We start from the raw sequence: 12,129 nt of genomic DNA on the forward strand, positions 1-12,129 counted from the left end.
AATAATAAATGTTCTTAAAAATAAAATATAGCATATGTAAATATAATACAATGTAAATAAATATGATACAATAAATATATATATATTTTATTTATATTTAATTTTCTGGCTGAATCTTTAGTAAAATTGTCAACACCTGAAATAAATCAGCTGATAATGAACCAGTTCTTCTAACACTTGTATTCAGCAGCACACTATTCCTGTAACTATTTTAGGATCTTTTCCAAATGAAAGCGTCACTCGTCTGTGGTGTCAGACGTGAAGCTGCACCTGCTCTGTCTGCTCTCTCAGTTCAGTTGCAATAACACTGAACAGACTCGCACTTACACATATGATGTAATGAGTTTACCACAGCTGCCACAGCGCAAACCAGTGAGCTAAAGCCTTATACACTGATTCAAGATGAGTACATTCAATCTCACAAAGCCAGAAAAATGTATGATTTATCTGTCAACTTTGTCTCAGATGTGTTTCCTTAAATAGTTTAGGATGAATACAAATAGACACAAATGAGTCAATAGCTGTCATACAGTAACATGATTTGATGATACATTTTTGAGTTCATATTCAGATCTCTGACTTTTGATTCCAGACTTTGTTATCTTGGCAAATCTGAGCACAGATTGAGAAGAACTCCAGTCTTTACTGATTACTGGACTCTTTTTATAAGGAGAAACATCTCTGTTTCCAAAGTCGCCATTTACTATCCTTTTAATTGTATTGATGTTTTAGGGTGTGTTCACACTTGTAGTTCCGGTTCGCTTTAATAGTTCCAAAAAAACAAACAACAAAAAAACATTTAATTCTGTTCTGCTTAGCGTTCACATGGGCATTTAACACCGAACCTAAAGGCATAGGGATACGTTCACAACCTGATTGGTCGGCTTTTATGACGTATATTTCGAACTGAACATCTAAAACAATGCTGTGTTCTGGGCTAAATGCGCTCGCTGTATGTGCGTAGATACATATGATGGTATTCTGACCAGCTGAGAACTCGTGAAGAGCTTATAAATGTGTAAAGGAGTCAAAACAGCGTCAGGAATCCTCCGTCACACACACACACACACACACACACACAGATCTGCAGTGAGGAGACGCGGTTCTGATGCTTTTACTGAACTGTGATGGGAAACATCGCCACTATGATGAGAAAAAACAGCTATATTTCAGCATTCTGTCCTTTATAGGGTCGCATCTAGTGACATCATGTCCTGTTTTTGGTTCGTTTACATGTCTTTGGTCCGTGTTGTGATCATATATCATTTGAACCGCACCAGAGTGTTTGGAAGCGGAGCGAGACTCATCTTTTTACAGGGTTCCTACAGGTTTCTTAAATTCAAGTCTTTTTAAGACCATTTATATAAAAAAATTAATACCTATTTCACGTCCCTACCAGCTAAGAAAAACAAAATCCTTGAACTTGTGTTCATTTATTTTTCAAATGTGGAATGGGTAAAAGATGATAAGCCAAGCAGGTGTGAAAAATAAAAACATTTCAGTAGGCCACAAGAAAGTTTGCCGAAGAATGTTAAGTTTTTTTTTTTTAACATTAGCTAGCTACTTATTCCATGCTGGGAATATGGGGAGCTGAGAGACCCCTGAACAATAAACATCGAAAATCATAATAATCGTGGTTGACAAATGAAACTTTTGAGGAGAAATACAATACAGAGAAGTTACATACAGCACAATTTTTAAGACCCAGACATCAAAATTCAAGACTTTTTAAAGTATTTTTAAGGTATTATTTCCAAATTAATTAATTCAATGATTTTAAGGCTTTTTAAGACCCCGCGGGAACCCTGTTTTCAGCTTGTTTAGTGCACACCAGGGTTCAGATGGCAGCGTTCACACTTTATTCAACTGAACCGCACTAACAGAGGGTTTGTTTTAATCCAACCAAACATGCCGAGTGTGAACACACCCTAAGATAACGATTGAGCAATCAAAGAGATGTCATTTGTGATTCTTCCTTGTAATAGGAAGAAACGGTGCTTAATTGTATTGTATAAACATATCATATTTAATTTAAGTAACTATAATTAATTTTATTGTGCGAGCCAGCCTCGGATAAGCGGAAGAAGTAGATGATGATGATGATGATGATAATTGTATTGCATTTAAATGTTTTTAGATTTAATTCACAGGAAATGCTGCTTCTGCCCCTCACCAATGAAGTTCCTCCAGCTCTGGTGATCCTCGGCCTGTTTCCAGTTGCGTGGCCAGCTGGCCAGAACAGTGTTGTGTTGAAGACCACCCAACCCTCCGGCCTGGACCAAGTGTGATGTGGCGTCCCTCTTGTTGGAGGAGATAACAACCTGACAGAAACCCTTCACCTTCTCCGTCTCCATCAGCTTCCTCAGAGACTGTGAGATGACAAAAAGAACATTAACCCTGATTCTAACATGCCTATGGTGTCCAAACATGCCGTCCGGGTTGGTGCCCGAGTAAAGGTGTGTGTGTGCTTGTCTGTCGGTCACCTGTTCGACCTGCTGGCCCTGAGGAAGGTTGTCCAGGTATGTTCCCTCCAGCGCTGCGCCCACGATGGTCAGACCCTTCCCAGCCTTCAGCTGACTGGTCAGAGACAGCAGACGAGGCTGATCCACATGCAGCTCAGAGTCCATGCTGACCAGGACTAATATCTGAGGTCTGTGGAGATCGAGACAGAGTTTACTCAGACGCCATCACTGATCAACAATAACTAGAACAGTTATTGAATGATGGTCAAAACTTAAAAAAAGATCAATTGTGTGCAATAACTCCAAAAAAAATTGATAAAATAATAACTGTACTTAAAATTTAGCATATATAATGTGTGTATATATACACTACCGTTCAAAAGTTTGGGGTCAGTGAGAATTTTATTTTTATTTTTTGGAGGAAAGAAAACAATACTTTTATTTATCAAGGACAGTAAAGACATTTATAATGTTACAAAAGATTCTATTTCAAACAAATGCTGTTCTTTTGAACTTCCTATTCATCAAAGAATCCTAAAAAACAAACAAAAAAACTGTACAACTGACAGACCAACAACTGTTTCAACATTGATAATAATAATAAATGTTTCTTGAGCATCAAATCCTCATATTATACTGATTTGTGAAGGATCATTTGACACTGAAGACACTGACACTGGTGATGCTGAAAATTCAGCTTTGATCACAGGAATAAATTACACTTTACTATATATTCACACAGAAAACAGCTGATTTACACTGGAATAATATTTAATACTATAACTGATTTTTGTTGTATTTTTAATCAAATAAGCGCAGCCATGGTTAGCAGAAGAGAATTCTTTTAAAAGTATTTAAAATCGTACCGACCCCAAACTTTTGAACGGTAGCGTATATTTAACTATTTAAATTCAATTATTTAACTATTTATATTTATAAATATATGTATACGGACATATAAAGAATAATATCATTAAAATAATAACTGTACATAAAGATAGAATGCAACATGTAAATTATAATAATGTATTTAAATATGTTTAAATATACTTATTTTAATATAGAAAAATATAATACAATTTATATTTATAAATATATGTTTATTGTTAGAATAACTGAATAACATAATTATATAACTATAAATCTATCAATCTAAATATATAATTATATTACTTATAATGTAATAGATATATTAGTTATAAATTAAAATATAATTTAAAATAAAATTATCTATATATAATCAAAAATACAGAAAAAACTGTAATATTGTGAAATATTATAACAATTTAAAATAATGGTTTGCTATTTGAACATACTTTAAAATATAATTTATTCCTGTCACACACACACACACTTAAAATAAAGTAATATATGAATCTAAATATGAATAAATATACACATAATATATAAATGAAAAATATATGCCTAAATATATAAATAGGAATAAATATATGTAAATATAAATCTATTAATACAAATATAAAAATATTTATGCACCCACCTCCAGTTCTTGGTGTGTGGCGGTCCCTCTTCCAACCTCATGAGGGCGAAGCGAGCCGCACTGAGAGACAGACCTCTGATTCCATCACCCCATTCCTTTTCCGCCCTGTAAACACACACACATACACACACACACACAAATCTTACAGTATATTGTACATATTTACACTGTGTGTAGCATACTTGTTTTTGACCTCGTACATTTGGCAACATGTGCATTGTACAACAGAGCACCCTGCAATTGGGTACTGTATCCCACAATGCAATCCACTCAATGTAACCTTGCATTTTTATTAACTTTTTGACTGCAAAAATGTCAAATTTCTATAAATGTCACTACGACATATGCATACTACTATTTAAAATGTGCATTGTTCTGTTTTTAAGTGTACAGTGCAGTGTGCAGTAAGTCTTCCATTGCGAGGAATAGCCTCAGACTCCATAATCCTGACGCCAATTTGCCCCTCCTCTTTAATTTCCGGCGACAGACTCGGGTCACTGTTCGGCTTGACTCTAGAAGTGTTTCCAAAGGAAAGGCACCAAACTAATCGAATCCCGGAGCAGATTTCAGCTGTTCTCGGCCCGGGGCGGATTATGAGGGATCTAAAAATCCTGACAGGTCAAACCCCTAAACCTCAATTCTAATCCGGGTCACGATCCACTTACCCTCGGAACTCGATATACTTGTAGATACAGCTGGCGATCACCATGGCAACGATGGCGTAGTACCAAGAACAGATGAACATGAGCGAGAGACAAAGACTCATGCCGAGGAAGGAAAGAGTCCTGTCGGAGAACAGGAAGGCAAATGTTAGTGCACAAACACAAGTAAAGCCACAGTAAACGGAAAGACGTGGCGGTCTGGAGCTCACCAGTGGTAGAACTTGAATCGTGGTCTCCAGTTGGGCGTTCTGAGGAGAGTTTGAACAGCGCAGGCCAGATTCACAAACATGTAGCACATGAGGAAGAACCTGCAGAAACAGCACGAGGAAAACCACCATGATCATGTCAGAAAACACAAACCGATCAAGTACAGTGGTGTCAAAAAGTGTTCAAATGTCTGAACGTGATTGTTTTAGACATGAGAATATTGAACTAAATATCATTTATTAAAAAAAAAGTCCAGACTTTTCAAGCAAAAAACTAAAAAGGGACAAAAATAAGTTTAAAATAGTTGAAACAAAGACAGTCAGCATTGTTTGTTTGTGTTTAGTGGATCATATTGATATTTATTTTTCACAATAACTAAACCCTAAACTATTCAAATAAGTTTTTGTTAACGTTATATGAAATAAAAGCTGAAATATTGTTATTTTCGTATTATTTTTATACTACTATTATAGTATTTATTAACATTTTCAATTAACTTTTATATTTTTCATTTTAATTTTAGTTTGTTTCAGTAATTTTGTTAAGCGCCTCGGTCACTTTTTATTATTATTATTACTATTTATGCTATTTAGCTTTAATTAGTTGTTATTCCAGTTTTAGTCATTTTAGTTATTTATTAACTTATTAGTTATTTCAGTTGATAAAAACGAATTTTGGTTACACTAAATTTTAATGTGTCATTTGTTTTTACATTTTAATATTTAATGATAATATTTGAAATATTTAAAATATGAAATATTTAATTTGATATTCAGAAATGTTAAATATGACTCAAGTGTGCAAACAGTTCCTGGTTCGGCTGTATATTTCAGTGCATGTTTGTTCGTGAGCGTGACGAGCCTCTTACATGGAGAGGATCGGAGCGACGTTATCCAGGGAAGCGATGAGAATCCCACTCTCACAGATACACGCGGTCAGGAGCAGTGCCCAGGTGGGCTCCCCGTTTGCTTTTCCGTGGCCGAACACCTGCAACACACACGCATGCACATGAGCAGATAAACACAAGGCTCTCAATGTGACTCTCAGTGTGTCTCCTCACCCTGAGGAACGGCACGATGCCGTCCCGTGCGATGGCCTGTAGGAGACGAGGAGCGCCCGTCAGGCTCTGGAGACCCGCACCACAGGTGGAGAAGAAGGAGCCGATGACGATGACCCAGGGCGAAGGCCACGCCAGTGTCCCGATCACCAGATTACCCCTGACGGCCTCACCAAACCTGAGATACATCAACAGTTGACATGTTACAAAAGATTGTATTTCAAATAAATGCTGCTCATTTGAACATTCTGTTCATCAAAGAATCCATAAAAAAATGGATCAGCGTTTCCACGACAATCATAAATGTTTCTTGAGCAGCAAATCATCATATTAGCACGATTTCTGAAGGATCATGTGACACTGAAGACTGATGGTGAAAATTCAGCTTTGATCACAGAAATAAGCTGGTCACCGTGATTTTGCCAAGTAAGACATGTTCCTGGATCAACATTCCTGTCCCAAAATGTAGTCCTAACCCAATCCCTACCCCTAAACCTAACCCTACCCATAACTTTTCCCTAAAATCAGAGGGTAATGAAAGGTGAATAGCACTGATGTGTAAGTACTTCACCCTGGTTCTAAGCCTAAACTTGACATACACTGTAAACTTGTCCCTCAAATCTGATTGGTTGATTGGAAAGTTGATCCAGGAACATGTGGTACTTGGTGAAATCACGTTCACCATAATAACATAGAAAGCATTTTAAATCAAAATAATATTTCACAATATTACAGATTTTCCTGTATTTTTTATCAAATAAATGCAGCCGCCTTTTAAGAGCATTACAAAACCCTGTATCTTCTCATGCACTAAATCACATGACATATTTATAAGTTAAGCAGAGTGTGAATAACATACTTATCCCTCAGCACCGATCCCTCGATGCAGGCGCCGAACAGCACCACGCTGGACATGTCTGTGTACTGCGGTTAAAGAACATCAGCTGAAGATTTGTTTTTTTGGAAAAATATGAACTCTTATCAGCTTGTTTTGTGTGTTTATAAACACATCATGGCCATATTCCAGGAGGACAATACCAAGATGCATCAGGCTCAGATTGTGAAAGAATGGTTGGGAGGAGCATGAAGAATCATTTTTACACATGAATTGGGACGGACTTTAAATTCAATGAAAGTCTTTGGGATGTGCTGGAGGAGACTTTAGAGTGCTGGACTCTTGCATTCTCAATACAAGACCTTGACCAAAAACTGATGCACCTCTTGATGGAAATAACATCAAAACATTTATTTCCATCAAGAGGTGCATAAATATTTGATGAACTTTGACATTGTCATCCTGGAATATGGCCATGATGTGTCTTCCTACATGGTTGTTTAAGAAATGAAAAGCTACACACTCCATCAATTATGGTTAGAAGAACCGTTGCCAATCATATAACATGCTAGAAACATAATAATCCCTGCAATAATGATCCAATCATAGACTCTTAAAGTCCCTCTGTGGTGAAAATCAAGCTTTTAATGTTGTTTATATGTCTATGTGGTGTTTTAAATATTTTTTAAGACAAATCATGTGTAAAGTCGACAGCATTGCTGAGTATTTTCTCCTTAAAACTGCAGTGAATCAAAGACAGTCTCAAAAACACAGTTTGAAATCGCTGGTTTTTCCAACGTCACAAACTATCTTGTAACCAATCAGATCAACGATGTGTGTGATCGTCAACCAGTGGATCTCTGAGCTGAGCGAGTGAGTGGAGGCGGGGCTCATTTGCATATTCATAGAACCGCGTATACTAAATGAAGCAAGGGTGTAGAGTTACAGTTAAAGCTATTTTAAGGCATGAAGACATTTTTTTCGAGGAAAAAACTTTTAAATATGTAATTTTGGTGATAAAAGATGAGTTTTAAGGGATGAGCACTTTAAAGCATTTGCCTATTTAAATCCAAACAGCGACTTTTTTTGGGGCCGGACAGTGTATCATAAACGGTTCTGCAGGAAGATGTGATATCAGATTGTGTCCACCAGGTGGAGCGCTGTATATGTGTGTGTGTTCATGTATGAGAAGATACAGATGATGGAGGTGGTGGTGATGGCCAGGATGGTGCCGATGGGAATGGACTTCTGGGCATCCTGCAAATCACCAGATCGGTTTGATCCAGCCATGATACCTGTTCAAAACAAGGCAGATCATACAGTGCAATGTTCTGATTACTATATACAGTAATTCCCCATACTTCCATTTTTTGTTATTTTGATGATTTGACTTGTATTATAAAATGTAGCAAATACAAACTTTGACTTTTCGTATTACAGTAACACTTTACAATAAGGCACAATTATTAGTTAACATTAGTTTATGCGTTAAGAAACAATGAGCAACACATTTGTTACAGTATTTATTAATCTTTGTTAATGTTAGTTAAAGGGTTAGTTCACCCAAAAATGAAAATTATGTCATTAATGACTCTCCCTCATGTCGTTCCAAGCCCGTAAGACCTCCGTTCATCTTCGGAACACAGTTTAAGATATTTTAGATTTAGTCCGAGAGCTTTCTGTCCCTCCATTGTAAATGTATGTACGGTATACTGTCCTTGTCCAGAAAGGAAATAAAGACATCATCAAAGTAGTCCATGTGACATCAGTGGGTTAGTTAGAATGTTTTGAAGCATCGAAAATACATTTTGGTCCAAAAATAACAAAAACTACGGCTTTATTCAGCATTGTATTGTCTTCCGGTTCTGTTGTGGATCCGCGTTCAGTGCCGCTGCTGACGTGTGTCTGGTGTGTGTGTGTGTGTGTGTGTGTGTGTGTGTGTGTGTGTGTGTATTCCGGTTCTGTTGTGGATCCGCGTTCAGTGCCGCTGCTGACGTAAGACGCTGCTGACGTGTGTCTGGTGTGTGTGTGTGTGTGTGTGTGTGTGTGTATTCCGGTTCTGTTGTGGATCCGCGTTCAGTGCCGCTGCTGACGTAAGACGCTGCTGACGTGTGTCTGGTGTGTGTGTGTGTTTGTGTGTGTGTGTGTTCCGGTTCTGTTGTGGATCCGCGTTCAGTGCGGCTGCTGACGTGTGTCTGGTGTGTGTGTGTGTGTGTGTGTGTGTGTGTGTGTGTGTGTGTGTGTGTGTGTGTGTCTGGTGCGCCCGAGCTTCGTTTACAGTCTGAGGGAGACGCACGCTGGAAACAAAACAATCTTCGCAAACATGTCTAAGGATTTCCACACAGAGGAAGACTTGCATTTTTTTGCCCAGACATATTTATTTGAACCCGAATACACGGACGCACCAGACACACGTCAGCAGCGTCTTACGTCAGCGGCGGCACTGAACGCGGATCCACAACAGAACCAGAACACACACACACACACACACACACACACCAGACACACGTCAGCAGCGTCTTACGTCAGCAGCGGCACTGAACGCGGATCCACAACAGAACCAGAATACACACACACACACACACACACCAGACACACGTCAGCGGCGGCACTGAACGCGGATCCACAACAGAACCAGAACACACACACACACACACACACACACCAGACACACGTCAGCAGCGTCTTACGTCAGCGGCGGCACTGAACGCGGATCCACAACAGAACCAGAACACACACACACACACACACACCAGACACACGTCAGCAGCGTCTTACGTCAGCAGCGGCACTGAACGCGGATCCACAACAGAACCAGAACACACACACACACACACACACACACACACCAGACACACGTCAGCAGCGTCTTACGTCAGCGGCGGCACTGAACGCGGATCCACAACAGAACCGGAATACACACACACACACACACACACACACACACACACACACACACACACACACACACACACACACACACCAGACACACGTCAGCAGCGTCTTACGTCAGCGGCGGCACTGAACGCGGATCCACAACAGAACCAGAATACACACACACACACACACACACACGTCAGCGGCGGCACTGAACGCGGATCCACAACAGAACCAGAACACACACACACACACACACACACACACACACACACCAGACACACGTCAGCAGCGGCACTGAACGCGGATCCACAACAGAACCGGAATACACACACACACACACACACACACACACACACACACACACACCAGACACACGTCAGCAGCGTCTTACGTCAGCGGCGGCACTGAACGCGGATCCACAACAGAACCAGAATACACACACACACACACACACACACACACACACACACACACACACCAGACACACGTCAGCAGCGTCTTACGTCAGCGGCGGCACTGAACGCGGATCCACAACAGAACCGGAAGACAATACAATGCTGAATAAAGTCGTAGTTTTTGTTATTTTTGGACCAAAATGTATTTTCGATGCTTCAAAACACTCTAACTAACCCACTGATGTCACATGGACTACTTTGATGATGTCTTTATTTCCTTTCTGGACAAGGACAGTATACCGTACATACATTTACAATGGAGGGACAGAAAGCTCTCGGACTAAATCTAAAATATCTTAAACTGTGTTCCGAAGATGAACGGAGGTCTTACGGGCTTGGAACGACATGAGGGAGAGTCATTAATGACATAATTTCCATTTTTGGGTGAACTAACCCTTTAATAAAAATACGACTGTTCATTGTCAAGTTAGCACAGGTCCATTAAATAATATTAACAGATACAACTTTAGATTTTAATAATGTATTAGTAAATGTTGAAATTAATATAAATTAAGATTAATAAATGCTTCAGAAGTGTCTTTCGTTCATGTTACCTCATGCAGTTAACTAATGTTAACCATGTGAACCTTATTGGAAAGTTTGCCGGACATTCTTGTAAATTCTGATCTTCAAGGTTAATTTTCATAATCATAACTGACGGATGAGATCAGGCTGTGGAGAGAAGACTAACCTGTCACGGAGGGGAAGTAGATGCCCACCAGCATGGTGAAGAAGGAGGTGACGTCGGCAAGCACGTAGCGGTTAGTGTTGGTCGGGATGGAGTCGGGTTCCACCGCAGCCGTTATTCCCACCTTCTCAATGAACTGAGCCTTTTCCATATAATTCCCAAAGAGGTTATCTGGAGGACAAAAAGGAGAAAGCAAAACAAAGAGAGAGAATATGAGATATGTTTTTTTCATCATTAGTATTAGGGGCTTGTTCAAATCACTAACCCTGAATATGATGGTTAGCATACACACAGTTAATTAAGTTTGTAGTTAAAAAATAAAGACATTTGATTTTAATATCCTTCACTTTCTCCAGACTCCAGGACAAAAGCTCATAGATAAAAGTAACTATCTTCTGTAGGAACACTAGCGTTCAAAAGCTTGTGGACGGTAAGAGATTTGAATGTTTTTGAAAGAAGTCTCTTCTGCTCACCAAGGCTGCATTTTTTTGATCAAAAATACAGTAAAGAATATGTAAAATATTATTACAATTTAAAATAACTGTTTTCTATGTGAATATATTTGAAATGTAATTTATTCCTGTGATCAACGCTCAATCAGCATCATTACTCCAGTCTTCAGTGTCACATGATCCTTCAGAAATCACTCTAATTTGATGATTTGCTGCTCAAGAAACATCTATGATTATTATCAATGTTGAAAACTGTTGAGCTGTCATGTTTTTGTGGAAACTGTGATTCATGTTGTTTCAGAATTCTTTGATGTATAGAAAGTAAAAAAAAAAAAATATATATATATATATATAAATAAATATAATGTATTATATATAAGTTGATTCTGTGCTAATTTGATCTAATATTTGATGTTTTTTAAAATGTTGTAGATTGCAAATGAGAATTGCTAAAATTATGAAGTATATTTTGAGACAAAGGTCTTCTTAATGATTTTCAGTTTTGTTCAAGGTAAATAAAGAAACAGTTTTTCAATAACAGAAGAATATATACAAGTATGGTATTTGGGGTAAAATATGGTATTAATCGTATATAATAAAATATAATTTATGGTCACTACTGTAAATCTATATCAAATTATTATGGAATCTCCTTCAATGCTTTCAGAATCTTTACTTTTTAAAATATATTTTTATATAAACATATTTTAATGACAGTATATTGAACTAAATTCATTATTTTATTTATCAGAATAAACAGAAAGAAGTACAAACTTTGCTAAAGTGATTGTTTTGAACAAGTGTTAACTTAGACATTCTTAAAAACCTTTTTTTTAGCTAAAGTATGTGTATCAATACTGTGTGCCTTTCTTTGTGCACGGTTATGATGATATGAGTGTGTTGTGATGATGTCATTTTGTGTCTGTATTT

The 12,129-nt window shown here is 38.0% G+C and overlaps 1 protein-coding gene and 1 long non-coding RNA gene across 6 annotated transcripts in view; one reads left to right on the plus strand and one right to left on the minus strand.

The window, feature by feature from the left end:
- Positions 1–12,129, plus strand: part of LOC130104159 (uncharacterized) — a 217,174-nt gene that overhangs the window by 59,322 nt on the left and 145,723 nt on the right. The window lies entirely within an intron of this gene.
- The window catches only part of slc12a5a (solute carrier family 12 member 5a), a 115,295-nt gene that overhangs the window by 5,180 nt on the left and 97,986 nt on the right, over positions 1–12,129 (minus strand). For all 5 annotated transcript variants that reach the window (XM_056270567.1, XM_056270570.1, XM_056270569.1 and 2 more), the window contains 10 exons: positions 10,751–10,918; positions 7,921–8,019; positions 6,749–6,806; positions 5,893–6,067; positions 5,701–5,819; positions 4,835–4,933; positions 4,629–4,748; positions 3,964–4,068; positions 2,484–2,652; positions 2,174–2,369 (listed from right to left, as the gene is read on the minus strand). In XM_056270567.1, the coding sequence (XP_056126542.1) occupies positions 2,174–2,369; positions 2,484–2,652; positions 3,964–4,068; positions 4,629–4,748; positions 4,835–4,933; positions 5,701–5,819; positions 5,893–6,067; positions 6,749–6,806; positions 7,921–8,019; positions 10,751–10,918 (1,308 nt within the window). The remainder of the gene's footprint in view (positions 1–2,173; positions 2,370–2,483; positions 2,653–3,963; positions 4,069–4,628; positions 4,749–4,834; positions 4,934–5,700; positions 5,820–5,892; positions 6,068–6,748; positions 6,807–7,920; positions 8,020–10,750; positions 10,919–12,129) is intronic.

This window comes from Rhinichthys klamathensis, unplaced genomic scaffold (assembly GCF_029890125.1).
Source record: "Rhinichthys klamathensis goyatoka isolate OS25496 unplaced genomic scaffold, OSU_Roscu_1.1 h1tg000303l_1, whole genome shotgun sequence".
NCBI lineage: Eukaryota > Metazoa > Chordata > Actinopteri > Cypriniformes > Leuciscidae > Rhinichthys > Rhinichthys klamathensis.